Source organism: Aureobasidium namibiae (assembly GCF_000721765.1).
Source record: "Aureobasidium namibiae CBS 147.97 unplaced genomic scaffold scaffold_20, whole genome shotgun sequence".
Classification (NCBI taxonomy): Eukaryota; Fungi; Ascomycota; class Dothideomycetes; order Dothideales; family Saccotheciaceae; genus Aureobasidium; species Aureobasidium namibiae.
This window is the reverse complement of record NW_013581189.1, coordinates 32,710-51,405: the sequence shown is the minus strand read 5'-3', so window position 1 is coordinate 51,405 and position 18,696 is coordinate 32,710. Positions and strand designations below refer to the sequence as shown.

Here is an 18,696-nt window from a genome sequence, read left to right as displayed (position 1 = left end):
AGTTCTCTCTGACCAGTCCACGACCGAAAATGATTGTTTGATGTCGCGAACATGGACGCGTTGCTCCTAAGCTTTGAATAGGATGTCACTGAGCGAGTATACGACTTTTGGCCAGCTTGGAGCAGCCGATGACTTCACTGTTGAAGAGCAGCGACCTCGCGGCTTGTGTCTGATTTATTCCCTCCAACAACTGGACTCGTAATTCTTGGAAAGGCGCACCGATGGCCAATGCAGCTTTGATAGCATACAGTGTGGCAAGCTTCATTTGCGGCCTCTTCGTCCTCGAATTCGGCGCCGACAAGTTCATCGATCATACCGCTATCGTCGCCGAACGCACAGGCATACCGGAATCTGTCGTCGGACTCCTCACCGCAGGCGCGGAATGGGAGGAACTGGCTGTAGTGGTCGTGTGCATCCTCCGCAACCGCACTTCGCTTGCCGTGGGCAATATCATCGGTTCGGCGATCTCGAATATCCTGGGCGCATTCTCACTTGGTCTGGTTTTTCGCCGCGATGAGGAGATTATGGTTTTTGATGCCAGTGCTAGAGCGTACACTCTGGCTATGCTTCTGGTGACTGGGCTGGTTGTTGCCCTGCAAGCGTTTAACCCATCACGTCTGTCGACAGTCTTCGGCGGCATACTGATTGCGATCTTTGTACTCTACGTTGGCTCTGTCGCGTACTTGATTTTCAAGGGGCATCTGACTGCACCCGAGTCAGTCAGTGACAGTGATAGCGACAGTGAGAGCGACGAGGAAAGCATCCATGAGAACTTCGAGAGCAGTCAAGTCAACTCGACAACACCTCTTTTAGCAACCGATGGAGCTCTCCCTGCCTCGAGACACAAGCACAGCATACCGTACCATGTAGCGATCCTACTTCTAGGCTTTCTGGCAATTCTCCTCAGCAGCTTCGTCTTATCTAATGCTTCCTCGTACATCGCCGAAGAAAGCGGCATCTCAGAAGTCCTCTTTGGCGTCGTATTCCTCTCCATCGCGACGACTTTGCCAGAAAAGTTCATCGCCGTCATGAGCGGAAGTCGCAATCGAACTGGTATCTTGGTCGCAAATACTGTTGGTAGCAATATCTTTTTGCTCACTTTGTGCTTGGGTATACTTTGGGTCAGTACAGCTGGAGACTATAATGGGGATACGGTCAATGTTGTCGAGGTGGGTGTGCTATTGGGCTCGTCGCTCTTCATGACATTGGTTGTTTGGTTTGGAGCAAGGTTTAGCCGTCTTGCGGGTGTGGTGATGCTTGCCGGATATGTTGCATTCTTGGTCCTAGAGTTTACTACCATCGGACATTCCTAACGTGCGTGAGGTGTCCAATACGTCCATTCGTTCTTCTTACCGTTCAGATCTGGCGCTTGACTACGACTATATCAAGTTGCTTGTCTGCCTGCAGGGACAAACATTTTGTCCAGGTTTCGAGCGCTCTTTGGGAGTTTTTCTGAAACTTATGAGCTGCAGCAACATCACCGCCTCGACTGCCTAGCATCTGCCCAGTGGCCAAGATAGCGTACACATAGTGCAATATCACCTGTCAACACAGACGAAGTGGTGAAATGCAATCACAAGCGATCAGAAATGTCTCGTAGGTGCTGTCGCGGGTCGCGACACGCGTGATCTTGGGCCAAAAAACTCATCCGGTCCCATCCGGCTGCCGAGGTTCTTGTGAAAGTTCCACGTCGAGCGTACCCAGCTCGGATCTCTACGATGTGACTTCCGTCGGTTCTCTTGCATCATCTAGATGCGAAAGTTCAGAATTGACCAACAGCCAAGATTGGGTCTCGGAATTTGGAGTTCAGACTGTGCTGGTGAACGCATGGTGTTCGAAGAAGCCCAGAGGTGCCCAGCATTCCAGTCTTTGACCGTTTCTGCAACTCAAAAGCTTAATCCTCGTGATTGCCGCCGTCAAAACCAGAGGTGATCCCTTATCAATTGAACTTTCCAATGTGACCCGATCTGATGTTTTTTCGCGCGACCCTCCCAGGTCTTCGGGACCTCTACAAAGATGGGCTTCTTGAGCAGTAAGTCTTGGTGCTCGGCGCATCGATTCGACCGATCTTGACATCGAGAAACAGGGGACCCATCCCGTCCTCAGCGGACCGAAGATGAGAAGAAGCTTGTGAGAAAACTTGGTTTGTATTCCATGACATATGCGATCGATGACCCTTTCTGATCCCTCTCCAGACACTTTTCTTATGGTAAGAAAGACAATCGGCCACCTTCGCATGTGAACAGCTCCTGATCTGGGTCCAGTTCTATTGCTGTGCCAGCTACTTTTTCAACACCCTGGATCGTCAATCGTTCGCCAACGCTTATGTCTCGGGTCTCCGTGAGGACTTGGGCCTTGTCGCAAACGAGTACAGTGTTCTGCTGTCCATGTACACAGCAGGCGGTGTTGTAGCTCAGATTCCCCACGCTTTGATTATCCAAAAAGTCGCTCCCCGGATCTGGCTTCCCTTGATGTTGATCTTGTGGTCGGGCGTCACGATGTGCCTCGCCGCGTGCAAAAGCTTTGAAGCATTGTGTGCCGCCCGCTTCTTCCATGGATTTCTCGCAGCAAGTGTCTATGGAGGCAGTATGTATGTATTTGGCTCGTGGTATATCCCATCCGAACTTTCCAAGCGAGCCGCGATCTTCACTGCAGTCGGACAAGTTGGCAGTCTATCTTCTGGCTTGATGATGACTGCCATGAACAAGTCTCTCCACGGTACCGCTGGACTTGCAGGATATCAGTGGGCTTTCATCATAAATGGCTTGATGGGCGTCCCATTTTGTATCTTTGGGTTTCTTTTCTTCCCCAATATTCCCGAAACCACCACAGCTTCTTACTTCACCAAGGAAGAGCTACAAGTCGCTCGCGGCAGACGTGGACCCAGGAAAACAAACAGCCATAGTATCCACTGGAGAACCTTGGTTGGCAGAGTTCTCAAGACCCCGTACATCTATACTTTTGCGTCCTTGGCTGTCATCTCAGGCATGCTCGAGGCGTTTGCTGTCCAAGGCATGTTGCTGCTCTGGATGAAATACAACAAGAGGAGATTCAGCCAGACTGCCATCACTACTTACCCTCTTGGCATTCAATCGGTCGCGATTGTGTCTCAGATCGGTGCTGGTATATTCATCGACAAGACTGGCCAGAGAATTCCGATGATGGTCTTGGCTGCCGCATTTCAACTGGTCACAGCCACACTTCTCCTGCATCCTCGTCTTCCTGATGGCGGAGTCTTTGCCGCACATTACCTCGGTGGTACCTCATTTATCGCGCATCCCGTCATGTACGGCTGGGCCAATTCAATTCTCCAAAGGACAGGCGATGATGCTGCTCGGTCGGTCATTCTGTACACCATGCCCATGAGTGGTCAGCTTCTGTACACTTGGTGGGGCATTGTCATGTATCCTGCCACTGATGTTCCTTACTGGAAAAAGGGCTCGATTGCCATGATTGTCGTGTGTTTTGTTTATATCGCGGTTGGCTATGGTGTCAAAAAGGTATGTCCTTCGCTACTAACCAGATGAGTTCTGCTGATGTCACTCCAGCTCGATGACCGAACGAAACCAGTCACTCCAGATACCAGTGACGACGAGCTTGCCCAGGCGATTGTGGTAGACCACCTGACAACGAAAGTTGATTGAGAGCCGTGATCTGGGATCAAGTTTTACGACCGATGACATTTGATTGAGGCGATTGAGCTTGAAATCCTCGAGAGCGACAACAGAAGTGTGGACTGATATCATGTGGGTGTACGCCGCGAGAAGGACGTCCAAATTCATCGAAATCAGCCCAACCACGAAATAGATCAAGAACTCAGCGCGACTTTGGAGTCGGAGCTCTGAGCATCAAAGCAATCCTGAACTCAGTCGTAGTGGTTATGACTGATAGAGTCGAGGAGTACGGCAAAGGACGGAAGCGCGAACAGCGCCTAAGAGTGTCATGTTCTTGGCCAAGAGGACTTGGCTGCAGGATGCCGAGAGGATCTAACAATACACGAAAGGAGGGGTGAGAATCATGACGTGTGATGTCGCGAAGTGCAAAACTATAGGTGCGCTGCCATGCGCCTGTTTTCTTATCATGTATATTACTTACCTCTATATAAGCACAACTTAGAGTTGTGACCATGATGTTCTGGAGTCTTTATATCATTACAACGCTGCTTAATTTGGCCTCCGCACAATCGTCGTGTCGACTGTCGCCTTCAGGAAACGTCAAGCCCTCGGTGGCGTCTGGATACAAATGGCAGGTGGTCGCAACCGGACTTGCTCGCCCGCGAGGACTAGCCTTCGATGATAGAGGCAGACTGCTTGTCATCGAGTCTGGCTCAGGTGATCTGTCGGCGCATACTCTGAACGAAGATGGCGGCGGCTGCGTAACAATCAACTCGTCGAAGACCGTGGTAGAAGGCATGAGCGTGAGTTTTGCGATGATAGAAGATATGACAAGTCACTAATTTAGGTAAGTTGAATCATGGCATTGGTTTCGACAGTAAACAGGGTATGCTCTATGCATCCAACACCAATGAAACATACGGTTGGCAATACGACTCCGCTGCCATCTCAATCTCGGATCAGCAGACCGTAGTGAGCAATATGTCAGGAACAGACCACAGTACACGTACCCTCCTACTGGCACAGCGTGCTCCAGGCATGATGGTTGTCAGTTTTGGTAGCTTGAGCAATCTCGATTTATCTGCGACAAACGTGGACTCTGGCACTGCTTCAGTAAAAGCCTTCAACTTGACCAACCTTACCAGCACATACACATACCAGACTGACGGGATGCTTCTGGGTTGGGGTCTGCGAAACGAAGTCGGCCTGGCCGAGCATCCTGTCACCGGCGGTATCTGGGGCGTCGAGAATTCTGCCGATCAAGTGGTTCGCTACAATGTAGACGTACACGCAGACAATCCTGGTGAAGAGCTTAACTTTCTCGGCTACCTGAATGGGACCAATTCCAGTAACACGGGTTCAAACTTCGGCTACCCTTGGTGCCTCTCAGCGTGGGATCCTGAGGCACTTCCACAGAATGAGAACATCCAAGTCGGCACGCAGTTCGCTATTGACTCAACATCTGCACTTGGCAATCAGAACAGGACAGATGCGTTTTGCGCAGATCAGACACAGAGTAGACTGGTCTTCGACTCACACATGGCTCCCCTGGACATCAAATTCAATGATACAGGCAGACAAGCTTGGATCACGTTCCATGGTAGCTGGAATAGTCCTAACCCAGTTGGCTATAAGTTGTCCCTGGTCAACTTTACAGATGCTGGCGAGCCAGTTGACCAACGTACTAGCAAGACAGCAGCTGTCGACATATTTGGAAACGAAGACGACTCAGCCTGTCCTGGTAATTGTTTTCGTCCTGTTGCGATGGCCATCGATACCCATGGCCGAATCTTCCTCTCATCCGATGCTACAGGCGAGATCTACCTTGTTACAAGAGACAGTGCTGCCACTGGCACACCGACCAGTCCGGACAACGGCTCTAGCACCTCAACCTCGTCGAGTGCATCTACTACATCAACCTCTGCCGGTACCAAAAATGCGTCCAGTTGGTTTTTCACTGTCGTTATAGGCAGTCTCTTTGCAATGATGTCATGTATAGTCTAGCTTTTTTCCAATGAAGAGCTTTGCAGGCTGTGTGCCAAACAAAAATAGACACCACGCCGAGCTGGTCGTTAGGGTTAGAACACATATGCTTATTACTTAAAGTACGCCTCTGACTCTCAAGGTCGCTGACGCAAAGGCTTCACTCGATCGGCAGGATGTGCCATTGAGATGTCCTAGCACCGAAACAATGCGGAATGCATCATTCCACCTGTTCTCTCAACGTCCAGCTGTGGTGAGACTATCCCGCGACGCAGCCCTAAATTCGACTCACACCTCGGGGCCGTTGCTTCGAGCTGTAAGAACGTTGAGTTGTTTCATTAGCGTCAACGTTTATCCTCGACTTCTTTAGTCAATGGCCTAATTCATCAGAACATTGGCGCCGAAACCCTGGTTGCCATTTGATCCGCATTGCTGACCGTCCGAAAACACGGACGTTATCTTGACGGTCAGCACCCTCAACTTCGCGACAACAGCAGCTGAAAAATGGCTCCCTCGTTCAACTCCGTAGATCTGAGATGCTCGCAGTATGCCGCTTGAGTTTCGATGGCATACCAAGATGAATTTTATTGTAGGAAGAGCCCTACGTCTAAGTCAACGTGGTCCACCTTTCGTGAATGTCTGGGAGCCACTGCACTTTTTCTGCTTGAATTTCGATATACGAATATGGGTGCAACACTCTCTTCACCACAACTGGACGGTGGTATGTTGGCCGCACCAGGTCCTGAGGCACCAGGCCTTGAGGCACCAGGCCCTTTCAGTTCTGCTTTCAGTATTGCTGCTGCCGACACCAATTCTCTGGGATTCACTGCGAGCTTGCTCTTTGGCAATAATATTCTGGCTCAATACACTGATACTGTCAGTCATGTACAGACGGTCACGTGCTCTGCATCATATGACTACGTCGATTTCGAAGCGGGTTTCTGGGCCGCCCCCATCAGCAAGTCTCTTGTGTCCGATTGCGAACACGCAGATTGGCGCTGGACATTTGTTCTTCTCCATCGTTCCCCTCCTCGATGGCCCGCTGTCTACATCTGCCATTGACTTTAGTCCAACGACTGCCACAGTCCATGAGGAAGTGAGTACAATGACTGTCGTAGTCCCCGGTCAGACTACGCACTGCATGAGTCTGCCCATCTCATCGCTGACAACATTATCGAGGTCGACGAAGATTTCTGCCCATTCAACTAGCACGTCGAAGAGTTTCCTTGTGTCTACGAGGGTCTCAGCATCATCCTCGTCGTCATCACGCTTGCCTTCCTCCTTGATTTCCGGTTCATCAGCATCAAAACCAACACGAACTTCATCATCGAATGTGTCGAAGTTATCCTCGTCCACCAGAAAGACTAGCTCATCATCCTTCGCAACTAGCAGAAGCTCCACCGAAGCGAGTGCTTCTTCCAAGGCCGTTACCTCGACTCGCAAGACAAGCTCGGCCTCTCGTCCTCATCATCATTCAAATCACCAACGCCAATCGAAATCTCATCGTCATCTGCAGAATCCCGCAGTGCTAACGTCAAGTCTAGCACTTCTAAAGCATCCTCGAAATCAACAGGCCCCGGAACGATATCGAGAGCATCGAGCTCTACAAGTGCAGCATATTCGTCTACGTTGAGGAAGACGACACCTGCACCAGTCTGCAGTAATGGCTCTGATCTGAAGGCCTTGTCAGACTATCCTGGTGTTGCGAGTCGTCTTCGTCAGGAGATCTCAAGAACCAAACAGACATTCCCAAGCTCGATTTCGGTCGTACCCGCATCACGATCGTCCAGTGCTTGTTCCTGCTTCATTAAAGCTTCGAAAACTAAGCGCAGCACGCCGACGAAGATTCCGCTGGTAAGAGATCATCTCAGGCGACTGCTAGCTTAGTAGCGCTCTCGGTGACAAACTCTTCTAGCCTAAGCCTGGTTAATCCTACATCCAGCCCCTCGTCCTCTACCTCTGGGTTTCCGACGTCTATATTTGGATACGGACCACCAACTATATACTCCGTTCCCACTATCACTTTGTACGCTCACACGCAATATACAAACAGGTACGTACCCTCTGGTTTTATGGCGTTTGGAAATTCTGACATCAAACAGGATTGCCGATCTCGTGATCCTGCCGACGACTACCATCACGGTCAGTAGTAGTATCACTACTGTCACGAGCAATTCGACCGAGACGATTGACCGTCGCATATTGCCTATAACCTGTGTATCTGGCCCCGACCTGGCCGGGGCTTCTCTTTTGGCACGATCGTCGACTTGCACAGATCTCAAACTCCACACTGTGTTGCTCTGGATCATGGTGAAAAGCCCTTTTGACTTTTGCGCTTGTCACCTGACCGCCAATCGCAACACATCACCATTGATAGAGATGAGCGCTAGTGTCTTGAAGCAGACTTGCAAGTGTCTCGTCACTCATAGATCTATCCTCAGAACGAAGTCCGACAAATGGAGGGTCTCAGTGTGATAGTGAAGCTGTACCGGATGATCAGCCTGTAGTTCGCAAGCTAGATCAAGCCTCGCGTTGGACCCCGTGTGCCGCTTCGCCAGCACTTTCGGCTTTGCAGCACCCACATCAGTTCGGCATTCATGTCGAAATCCAGAAAACCGTTAATTGTAATGTGTTATGTGGAGAGAAACGGGTATCATGGCTGATCTCGGGCCCGGGTCCTCCACTTTGATCAACACCACACTAGATATATCGCGCAAGGTTTCCGTCCTCTCTAATCAAACACCTCAAACTATCTTCAGGACTGCCCCGGGAAACACCGTCAAAGAAACGACTATGTCTGATCTCACTCAGTACGAATAGGACTTTCGCCGGCTCTCATGGCTATGGGCGTATTGCTACGATCAAAAGGTCCAACAAGAACACACCACACTCCATTGGTATGATAGATGTAATTGACTGTCAGCACTAACAGGACTTTGTAAAGCTCGAATCTATATGTTCTTCTGTGGACTTCAAGATGTACTACGGAGATCTTGACCCTCGACTTGGCGGCGACAAAATTGTCCCTGTACAAGACTACGTGGCTGAGATGTCGTCGCAAACGGCTCTGGGAGATTCTCATCGTGAGTCGAACACGATATCCACAGATTGGACACACGTCATTTGTTGAAACTTTACGCTTTGTGCAGTCAAGACACAGCACTTTCTTGGCTCAGTCATGTTCGAGCAGGAGGATGAGGATACGGTGGTAGGGAATTGGCAAGTGCAAGGTCTTCACCAGCGAACTTTGGCTGATGGGACAGTGGCTTTGTGGAACGCTTACAACTATGTGAAGCATTACTATCGCCGTGATGCGGAGGGTATATGGAAACTCGATGGACTCAAACCAAGTAGACCTTTGTTCATGGACGGAAGGCCGCAGGACGTCATTGGACATTTTTAAGCTTGGATGATACATTTCCTCCCTGATCGGTAGGGATCGAGCTGTGATGATTAATCATTACATAATGCTTGTATACTGATATTGTCCCCACTCTGATTCCAGAAGCCCATGCGACCTGCACATGCCGCGAAGTTGAGGGTGTTGGTAGGGTACACTTCTCTTTCCACATCTCTTCCTTCGCTATCATCGAGATCCACAGATACTTTTGCATCTCCGCCCACCTTGCTAAACCATCCTCCTGTGTAGATTCCTAGCCACTGAGGAAGCCATCACTGACCACGAAGCTGGTGTCATAGTTGTAATTACCAGTAGCATCGAAGAACTGAACACCACCCTCGGTTGCAATGTAACCAACGTCTGCATAGTGGCGGAAGAAACGGGTAGGGTAACTCCAAGAGCGAATCGAGTTTGTGTTCTGTCCTTGGAGACCAGTCAAGGAGCAGAAAGTAGCATCCTCAAAGAACTGCTTCTCGTTTCCACTCTCAAGGTATAGCTCGAAGCCGTAGTGGCGAATGAAATTGCCTGGTTGATCGACAGATTCGAAGCTGTAGCACCCGCTGAAGCCCAGACCGTCGCGAACAACCCACTCAGCGGTCTGCTGTTCAGCAGTCGAGTTGGCAGTCGTGGTCACTTCGGTGACAATCTTGGTGCCATTGTGAGAAAAGTAGCGAGTGTCATAGCCTGGGGTGGTCGCGCGAATGGTGATGGTCGAGCCGACTGTCAAAGGTGCGGTGTTGAGGTCCACTGATGCATAGCCCGCAGCCACAATGTTGGCCTGCACTTGGTTCTCGGTATCATCAGAGGGATATCCACTGGTCATGACACCCTCATAGAAAGTACCCTGAGCTCCGTTACTGTTGTCGCCACCGATTCCAAGGACAATGGCACCTTCCTTGGACATGGGATTGTAGCCGTTTGGATCGAACGCACCGTTCCAGTACGTGGTCAGACCTCCAGATTGAGCGTTACCGCCACGGATGGCCCATTGATCCGTCATTCCCTTAACCATACCGGTGACGAAAGGCTCGGTTTGTGTAGGGTTGTCCGTATTTTCGGCAAGATATTGCTCGGAGAAGAGACCATTTTCGAGCTAATATGGGACAAGGTCAGTGTTTGGTGGAATCAGACCAAATTGTAGGAACTTACGTCGCCCATGAACCAAGGACCTTCGCCAGTACCGGTACCCCAAATGCTACAGTTGCCGAGATAGACAGCTTCCATGTGGCCGTTACCAGTGTTAGTATTGCTGGTCTCGGCATTGCCGTAGTCGAAGCAGCAGTTGTCGTTGAAGTGGTTCGCATCCATGATTGCATAGATACCTTGAGGATCACCACCTGTTGGGATATTGGTTGTCTGGTCGTTGCGATAACCAGTTCCAGGTGAAGAGAAGATGCCGTAAGCCTTTTGACCATTCAGAGTCACTGGTGCTCCGATAGCACTCGCCAGGTCATCGTAACCATTAGTATAAGGACCATCGAAAGCTCCAGGAGGGGCTCGAGAGAGGACGTTGTTGTTGCCAGATTGGTCATAGAGGAGACTGATGACGCAGGTCGTGCTGGCGCAGAAGTCGTCCTGTGAAGCAGCATTTGCGACACCTCCAGCCTCTAGAGGATAGATATCCATGGTTGAGCCATCCGAGTTACGTGTGACTTGGTAGAGAGCGCCATCGTAATTGTCATAGAGAGCACGAGTGAGAGCGTGAGCAGCGACACAAGGGGTACCGCCAGAAGCGTAGATGTCGCAAGGGGCAGCTGCAACCAGGGAGACAGAGGCCGCAACCCCAAGAATCAAGGTCGTTCTAGAAGGCATAGTTACTCGAGGGTGAGGACTTTGAAAAGGGTCAGATAAGTTGTGGAGTGTGATTGATGAGAAGACACGAGGTCGTCGCCTCTTCTTATATCATGTGTCATCGTCTGCAAATTCACCATGATTCCCTTGACATGAACAAGTTCTTGATGTCGAAAGCTAACCTGCAGGTCGATGGAAGCAGAAGGTTTCTTTTCTGCCGGAACGGTGCTCATAATGTACACCCGAGGTGCTTGTCATGTGCCGAGATCAATATCTTCCGGAGCCGGCAGGCAGGAATTGTAATGAGGCCAGGAGATCATTTGAGCAATGCTCGGCTGAAAGACGTGTGTGCTCGCTGTGATAAATGTGCTGTTAACCTAAACCATACCAACAAATGTCCCGTGACCTGTTAGAAGGCTCGTATTTATGTAGATCTGCTCTGCTTGAACCCGGAACGGAAATAACGAGACGCGGGGTGGAAGCCTATAACCTTCTAACATTATTCCCCACAAGTTACGCGCGTACGTGAGCATAACAGTCACAGGGAATAAGTGTTCGTCTTGGAAGAAGTGTCTGCCTTAGGAGGAATAATCAGCGACTGATCAGTCATCAATTCCCCTGTCTCACCAATGCCTACTTCGAGAAATTTCTGCCTGACGTCCTTGGCAAAATCCTGCCTCTGATCTTTGTCGGCCCCACCGAGGGCGAAACGCATGCGCAGCCGTGAATATGCAGCTTGCATGCATCCAGCGTGCGGCTCGCGTCGCGCCATCCTTCGTGGCCTAAATCTGACCAGAGATGCCCAACGCCTAAGCATGGCACAAGGGGACTCCCAAAATATCGCCATGATTGCTCGAACCGTTCGAAAGTTATTCGCATCTCGACGATTTGTGACGCTCGCCGCTGCTCCTCTGAGGCTTATTCCTTCATGGTGCCCTTGATCGACGACACATTCTGCAAGCCGCCTGATGGCTATGCAGCCTCATGCAAGTCGCCCAACTCTCATGACGAGATCAGTCTTCGTCCCATACACCTGGCTGTGTTTCAGGCCCTATCTGCAAGCTAAGAATATAGTAGCCATGTCTCGTCCGCGAGCTGTCATTTCTCGATGTGCCGCTACTGTCGATAAAAACGCTGTCAAATTCCCCTCACAGTGGTAGTGCCACACTCCGAAGGTCTCCCTCGATCATGCGTGTCAATGACAGATCGAGGAATGCTTCTCCCCAGCCGCTTGGGTTATGGATAGTAGGCCTTGGCTCACAGTATCCACGCCATCTGCTCGGACCCGAAAAGCTGGATTCTTTCGTGAAACGTTTGTACGATGTCGAAATACCAGGGTCCGACATCTGCTCCTTCTCGCTGAATAGCAACTGACATGGTGTCTAGGATCAAGAGACTGTTGAGGATCAATCACACTACCGGTATTGAGACACGATCAGCAATCATGGATTATGAATCGGGTTGGGGCACAGAAAAGAAGCCTCCATCGATTGAAGAGATGGATGCCCTGTTCCGTACAGCTGGCGTTGCCTTGACCGTACAAGCCTGCGAAAAGGCAATCAATGAGTGGAATGGGGATCCCAGGGATATTACTCATACAGTCGCCGTTACTTGCACGAATCGAGGAAACCCGGGATTCGATCTTCTTGTCAACAAGCAGCTGGGACTGTCACCTTCTGTGGATCGTACTCTTCTCCACGGTGTCGGATGCGCCGGAGGTCTTGCTATCATGCGCACTGCTGCTCAACTTGCATGCGGAGCCACCTTGCGAGGTCGGCCTGCCAGAATACTCTGCTTTGCGTGTGAGCTTAGCACACCTAATGTCCGTTACGAAGTCGATGCCGCCGCGAGATGTCTCGATGCATCACAAGTCTGTATCGCAGGTGCCCTTTTCTCTGATGCTGCAGCTGCGTTCGTTCTCTGCAATGACTTGGGTCTGCAAAAGACCGTCAAGCCAGTTTATGAGCTGTTGAACTGGAATAACACGCTTATCCCCGATACAAGCAACGATCTAGAATTCTTTGTAGAGGCAACTGGTACGGGATGGAAGGCAGACCTGACTCGAGAGCATCCAATACTGACCTGCCACAGGATATCGTACTACGCTTAGCAGAAGTCTTCCCAAACATGCCGTTGGTGCAGTCGACAAGATGGTCCGGAGTCTACTTCCCTCGATCTGCGCTCAGGCTTTCTCCGATGATTTTGGTGCTGCAGACTGCGACTGGGCTTTACATCCTGGCGGTCAAGCGATCATCGACGGAGTCCAACGAGTGATGGGTCTTGCCGATGAGCGACTGCGCGCAACGCGCGAGATCTACAGGACACGGAGCAACTCTTCGAGCCCGACTGTACTAGGGGTCCTCGATAGACTGCGATCCATGGACATGCGCAAAGAATTTGTCGTTGCGACTGCGTTCGGGCCAGGCTTGTCCGTGGAGATGAGCTTCCTGCGATCATGTTCGGTTTCACCAACTCGTCACTGAATTCAACCTCGGAAGCTGTCTCATCGATGTGGATCGAAGGGTCATTCGGACAGCTAGTATAAAGAACAGAAGTAGCTTCATCAGATGATCGAAAGGTTATCTGAAGCATGTTTTCAATATGAATGTCATCATTCGGACATGCCCATCGCATCTCGAGACAGGACATCCCACAGTCAAATATCGAGAGCCGGAACAGCAAGGATATCAATTTATCACGAGCTGACTGTAGAAAGTCTTGCGTGCTCGTAGCAGGTTCAGCAAGCCTACTCGGTGTTGTCTCGACCGCCGAAGCGCGCAGCAGCAACCCTAAGAACCCTACAAACCCTAGGAGTACTTCACATCCATGAACCTCAACAAGCGTTGTCTGCTGTGGTCGTCGTGCTCACTCGTGGAACCTGAGGAATATTCAGCGCAGATACAAGAAACTTGTCGAGGCTAAACAAGATGTCGAAGTGTAGCGAAAAAAGTCGAGACGGACGGAGTATAACAAGCTGTCCACGCCCGGAAGACGCGGGATGCGAGCTTTGTTGGGATGGCTGGAGCTTGGACCACCTACAGAAAGGCGAAGGATGCGACAAGAGACAAGCGCTTCCTGCAACATCGCTTCTTACCCTGACCGGGCAGTACTCATGGAGTTTTTCAAGGCAAACGATGGCTGCCAGATCGCCTATCAAGACGCCGGCGACAAAAGCCAACCATTTTTGGTCCTCGTAAGTGTTCCATCGTACGATCGCCACATTGAGGAATCTTGACAAACGACACGTAGCTGCATGGTTTCACTGGCTCATCCGAGGTCTTTCAACGCAACATTCCCACTCTATCGAAGCATTTTCGTATCATAGCACCCGACCTGAGAGGTCATGGTGCTTCTGACAAGCCTACTCATGGCTTCCACGTCTTTCGTCTGGCAATGGATCTGCACAACCTTCTCGATCACCTGAACATCTCTCAACCCCACACCGTAAGATGTATTGCCGGAAGCCTCGGCTGCTCGATCTTGTGGTCTTATACGGAGCTGTTCGGTAACCAAGTCTTCTCACATATGATATGGGTAGACCAAGCGCCGATGCAGAATTACGCGAGCGACGGAAGCTGGGGAAGTGCAGAAGGCAACCGCGGCATGAATTCTGTGGCTGCTGTCGCGAATTTGAAGGCGACGTTGAAGTACGATCCCGACAGTGTGTATAAGGGCACGATCGCTGGATGTTTGGGCTACAGAAGCCATCCTGTCGAGGGTGAGTCCATCAGCGACCAAGTCAGAGACGCCGATGAGGAATTCTTTCTGGCTATTGCAAGGCAGGGCAATGCAGAATGGTATGGCAACTTGATGGCCGATCACACTGCTCTCGACTGGCGACAAAGTATCGTGGAGAACTTTGGAGGGAGGGCAGAGAACAAGACTGATGTGCTTGTGGTAGCCACAAATAGAAGTGGATGCTTCCCTGCAAGTGGGCCAATGGCGGCGGTCTCTTTTGCAAACCTGAAAGCGAAAACCCCTCGCGCTCAGGGTACTGTCATTGAATGGGGAGGTCACTGGTGTTACTGGGAAGATCCGGAGAAGTTCAATCGACTGGTGCTAGACTTTTTGCTGTAAAGCAAACGATTGCGCAAATTCCATGCACCTACTAGCAATCATCTTCGTCGACGTTCGCGACTTCCAAGGAGAAGCCCATCAATCTGAAGACGATATAAAGGATGCGCCTGACGATCTGGTCGCCTTCTCACTCTACCCCTACACATTCGCCATGAAATCCTCTGTGTGGCAGGATTGTTCTCAAGAATAGCGATGAACTTGATCGTGACCATACAACTAGGTTTGATGAGAGATTTCAAGTGAGAGATACCTCCATCACATCTGATACAGTCCTCGTTCCCCATGACACTAATTTTGGTCCGTCAACTTGTGCGAAAGTCAAGACCAAATAGCTCCAGCGAGAGATGGGTACTCAAATATTGCCATACACAAGAAGCTCACAGAGAAGAACGTTCCATTCAAGTCTCCGATCCGAAGGCAGGGAATTCAGGTGCGGAAGAGCCATCGCAAGAATACCGGACGAGGAATTTCGAGTCAGGAGTGGTGCTGTCCAGGATCACGGTACCATCCGGAGCTGTAAGGGAAAGGTAGAAGCTGATTTCTCCCTGGGCCTGACCAAAAACAATACGGAATGGCAGGTAATCTCCTTGAACGAGGTTGACAGTAGCGGAAGCCGAAGGACTGCCGAAAATTACAGCGGTCGCATCGGCATTACCACGAGTCCATCCCGAGTATGCCTTTGACCCGAGCCATAATAGAGCGATATCGTCAGGTTCACTCAAGGTGAAGGTGTACGTGCCACTGGATTGTGCGAAAATGTATCCAACATGGTTCAAGGTGAAGTAGTCAGATTGGAAGGTTCGGGTGCTTCCGTAGATGGAGACCTGGCCGACGGCGCCTTGATTTAGTCCGCCACACACAGAAGCTGTAGCTTGATACCACGGAGGTGTCGATTTGATCACGGCTGGGTCATAGTCGCTGTAGAAGCTGTTATAGTAAACGTCGTTATACACTTCGTTTGGATAGATCGCCTGGTTTAGTATTAGCAGATGTGATGTATAGGGAAGTTATAGATGCAATACTGACCCATCGAATACCCCCGTTGTTGCAGCTTGAGGGGACAGGAACTACAGTAGTAGTTGTAGCCACTTCGTAGATCTGCGTTACAGTGTTGTCTATAGTTGTTATCCTTTCAGTGATCGTGGCAGTCTCGGTCGTCTGCAGAGTGACAGCCGATGGCACAATTGTCACATTGTTGCTAACGACCGGAGTGATCGTGGATGTGCTGAGGACAGTCTGGACGTTGGTGGTCAAGATTGTGGGTACAGGTTGTAAGCAGGAGCATATAAAGGCAACGTCTGAAGATGGACGTGCTAGGATGCTGGAGAAAACACTGGCTTGAACCGACGGCAGCGCTTGTCTCCTCGCAAAGGTTATGCTCTCTGGCTGAGCTGTTTCAGTAATCGTACTGTAAGTCTGATTAGCTCGCCTGTATATGCCTGCAGTCGTTACGCAAAACTTACTAAGTAACAGTTTGAACAATCGTAAGCTCACTCGGCACGACGACTGTAGTGGTGGTAGACTCCTCAAATGTTTGGATGATTGTCTGAGTAGACATGGTCACATTCATGATGACAGTCGAAGCTGGAGCTGTAGCTGTGGCGACATCCGTGATCGTGGCATCGAATACACTTGTGAAGGCAGTGACTGGGTAGACAGAGGAGCAGTACGAGCTAGCTGGGCCGTAGTCCAACAAATCGTTTGCGACCTCACAGTTGGTCATAGGATCGACGATCGTGCTACTTGGAGCAGCGATAGACGATGAGTTGGTAATTAATCTTGTCGTGTTTGAGATGGAACTGCTGCTCGTTATCGGGGTATTGAACGTGACTGACGAGTTGGTCATGGGTGTGATCGTGCTCGAAATGGAGCTGCTACTCGTGGTCAAGGTGATGAATGTGACTGACGAATTTGACACTGATGACTGCGTGCTCGTGGCGAAACTCGAGCTGTTCAGGGAGAGGATAGCACTGGGAGTTGAGATCGGACCGACAGATGTGGTGTCCAAGGAGGGAACAGTGCTTGAAGTTGAAACCGCAACCAGAGATGAGCTCGTCACAGGCAGTGTCACACTTGATGTTCGACGGGAAGTCGAGGTTGCCGAAATGACTGAAGAGTTCGAGATAGGGTAAGGGACGCTACTGGAGCGAGACCTGCTACTAGATGTTGAGGTAGAGCTGACGCCGGCACCAGTAGTGCTTGCTGAGCTTGAACTGGTAGGTGCCTCCGACACGAATGATATCGAAGCGCTAGCCGATGATGAGAGACCTGATAGATTTGAAGTGCTTGCTGATACGGGAAGCCTTGTCGAGGGCCTTGTCGAGAGGCCTGTTGAGGGAATTGTCAAAGAACTCGTTGAGGGGCTTCTCGCGGGGCTTGTAGAGGGTGCTGATACGGAAAGGCTAGTCGAGGGGCTTGTGGGCCTATAGACAACAGTCGCAAAGATATTTCCAGGCGCGATCTCTCGGCTTGGAACATCAAATTGAGTCAAGATGCTGCACACAGAAGTGGTATCGTCAAACGATAGAGCTACACAGTCTTCTCGACTGGAACATTGTGATAGGCATGAGTAGAGGGCCTCAGATATGCCAGGTAAGTTGAAAGCTTGACGTTTACGTAGACTGTTGCCGGTGACTCCGGTATATGAGGTGTCACATTCTAACATAAAGACAACATCGTTGACGGTTGCCATTCTTGAAGGACAGATCGAGCTTGTGGGCGCGGCTGTGATCGTAGTGAGATCTGTCTGTGTCGCTGTCGCTGTCGCCGTTTGTATCTCTGTCTGAACAGTTGTAAGAGTGCTGGTGGCCGTTCGCGTGATTGTCGTCGGGGCCTGATCAACGATATACTCGATGATGTAGACATAGATAATCTTCACAATATATTTGGTTGAGAGTGAAGGTACCAGAGCAGTTGGAAGAGGTCCGTAGCCGGTCGCAGTCAGTTCAAGGACAGTTGACTGCACCGTACACGGGCAATTTGTGAGAACGATTCTACCACCAGTGACTGTAGTGACATCCTTCTGGCATGTAACGACTTGACCTTCATCGGCAGTGAAGGACGAAGGGTAAACGACATTGGTGACGGTTGCCGCGGCGGCGTATGTGTGGCCACTGTCAGTGACCGAGCCAGGCAGTAGCAGCAGATCGCTGACGGTCTTCTCAACAATCAGGATAGTCGGCTGAGCAAGAGTGGTTTCCGTGCCAGATATGGTGACGACCTGTCCAGCTTGGAAGTTTGACAATGTCTCGTAGACAACGTCAGCATTGATGGCGACTGCGGCAGGTGCAGCGGTGCACTGAGCATTGCACAGAGTTATAGTGGTAGTAGGGCATGAGAGGGACGAGAGCAACGTCGACCAAGACGTGTGGGTTACAGTGACGGTGACAGCATCCACGGTGCCGTTCCGACAATATGCCAATGCGTTCGTAATCCCTAGAATCGAGGCTGTGGCCAGTATGTAAGAAGCACGCATGATCCCAAGCGTTGTATAAGGGTATACCAAAGGGGAAAGAAGCGAGAGCGATGGTGGGTAAAGAAATGCTTTACGAGGTGGAAGTCATCAAGTAGTTATAGCGGTCACGTCTCGAGAACAAAATCTCATAGAAGGATCATATACTACCGTTATGCTCATGTTCAGCTGAGAGAGGTCACTGCTGTCTTGGTTCTGCTAACTCCTACCAAAGCTGTCGACAATTTACCCCTTGGGGTGTACCGTTCAGGAAAGTTGTCTCGTAAGTCGGGTTCACCGAGACTAGCACGAGATCTCGCATGCATGGCGGATCCAAAGAGAGATGAGATTCAAAATGACCGCGCTTGGGTTGCATCCTT

The 18,696-nt window shown here is 50.5% G+C and overlaps 10 protein-coding genes across 10 annotated transcripts; 7 read left to right on the top strand and 3 right to left on the bottom strand.

Moving 5' to 3' along the window:
* Positions 1–221: 221 nt before the first annotated feature.
* On the top strand, positions 222–1,313 carry M436DRAFT_56026 (uncharacterized protein; the record flags this gene model as incomplete). Its single annotated transcript, XM_013568242.1, has 1 exon — positions 222–1,313. The coding sequence occupies one exon, from the start codon at positions 222–224 to the stop codon at positions 1,311–1,313; it is 1,092 nt and encodes a 363-aa protein (XP_013423696.1).
* Positions 1,314–2,016: 703 nt separating this feature from the next.
* Positions 2,017–3,644, top strand: M436DRAFT_85308 (pantothenate transporter-like protein; the record flags this gene model as incomplete). Its single annotated transcript, XM_013568298.1, has 5 exons — positions 2,017–2,032; positions 2,087–2,143; positions 2,196–2,209; positions 2,265–3,500; positions 3,549–3,644. The coding sequence occupies 5 exons, from the start codon at positions 2,017–2,019 to the stop codon at positions 3,642–3,644; spliced, it is 1,419 nt and encodes a 472-aa protein (XP_013423752.1).
* A 485-nt stretch (positions 3,645–4,129) lies between these two features.
* M436DRAFT_75971 (soluble quino protein glucose dehydrogenase) lies at positions 4,130–5,618 on the top strand (the record flags this gene model as incomplete). The annotated part of the gene is made up of 2 exons (XM_013568297.1): positions 4,130–4,417; positions 4,467–5,618. 2 exons carry the CDS (start codon positions 4,130–4,132, stop codon positions 5,616–5,618), a joined length of 1,440 nt encoding a protein of 479 aa, XP_013423751.1.
* Positions 5,619–6,281: 663 nt separating this feature from the next.
* On the top strand, positions 6,282–6,659 carry M436DRAFT_85306 (uncharacterized protein; the record flags this gene model as incomplete). The annotated part of the gene is made up of 1 exon (XM_013568296.1): positions 6,282–6,659. One exon carries the CDS (start codon positions 6,282–6,284, stop codon positions 6,657–6,659), a length of 378 nt encoding a protein of 125 aa, XP_013423750.1.
* A 63-nt stretch (positions 6,660–6,722) lies between these two features.
* On the bottom strand, positions 6,723–7,405 carry M436DRAFT_85305 (uncharacterized protein; the record flags this gene model as incomplete). The annotated part of the gene is made up of 3 exons (XM_013568295.1): positions 6,723–7,028; positions 7,085–7,288; positions 7,343–7,405. The coding sequence occupies 3 exons, from the start codon at positions 7,403–7,405 to the stop codon at positions 6,723–6,725; spliced, it is 573 nt and encodes a 190-aa protein (XP_013423749.1).
* Positions 7,406–8,417: 1,012 nt separating this feature from the next.
* Positions 8,418–9,000, top strand: M436DRAFT_55705 (uncharacterized protein; the record flags this gene model as incomplete). The annotated part of the gene is made up of 3 exons (XM_013568187.1): positions 8,418–8,465; positions 8,530–8,680; positions 8,747–9,000. Coding segments are annotated over 3 exons (453 nt in total), but the record flags the coding sequence as incomplete, so codon positions are not given.
* A 250-nt stretch (positions 9,001–9,250) lies between these two features.
* On the bottom strand, positions 9,251–10,809 carry M436DRAFT_55814 (alpha arabinofuranosidase; the record flags this gene model as incomplete). Its single annotated transcript, XM_013568204.1, has 2 exons — positions 9,251–10,090; positions 10,147–10,809. 2 exons carry the CDS (start codon positions 10,807–10,809, stop codon positions 9,251–9,253), a joined length of 1,503 nt encoding a protein of 500 aa, XP_013423658.1.
* Positions 10,810–11,976: 1,167 nt separating this feature from the next.
* M436DRAFT_75968 (chalcone synthase B) lies at positions 11,977–13,271 on the top strand (the record flags this gene model as incomplete). The annotated part of the gene is made up of 3 exons (XM_013568294.1): positions 11,977–12,125; positions 12,175–12,824; positions 12,880–13,271. The coding sequence occupies 3 exons, from the start codon at positions 11,977–11,979 to the stop codon at positions 13,269–13,271; spliced, it is 1,191 nt and encodes a 396-aa protein (XP_013423748.1).
* Positions 13,272–13,900: 629 nt separating this feature from the next.
* Positions 13,901–14,865, top strand: M436DRAFT_67088 (alpha/beta hydrolase-like protein; the record flags this gene model as incomplete). The annotated part of the gene is made up of 2 exons (XM_013568255.1): positions 13,901–13,981; positions 14,038–14,865. The coding sequence occupies 2 exons, from the start codon at positions 13,901–13,903 to the stop codon at positions 14,863–14,865; spliced, it is 909 nt and encodes a 302-aa protein (XP_013423709.1).
* A 398-nt stretch (positions 14,866–15,263) lies between these two features.
* M436DRAFT_55739 (uncharacterized protein) lies at positions 15,264–15,975 on the bottom strand (the record flags this gene model as incomplete). Its single annotated transcript, XM_013568194.1, has 2 exons — positions 15,264–15,836; positions 15,892–15,975. Coding segments are annotated over 2 exons (657 nt in total), but the record flags the coding sequence as incomplete, so codon positions are not given.
* Positions 15,976–18,696: the final 2,721 nt, after the last annotated feature.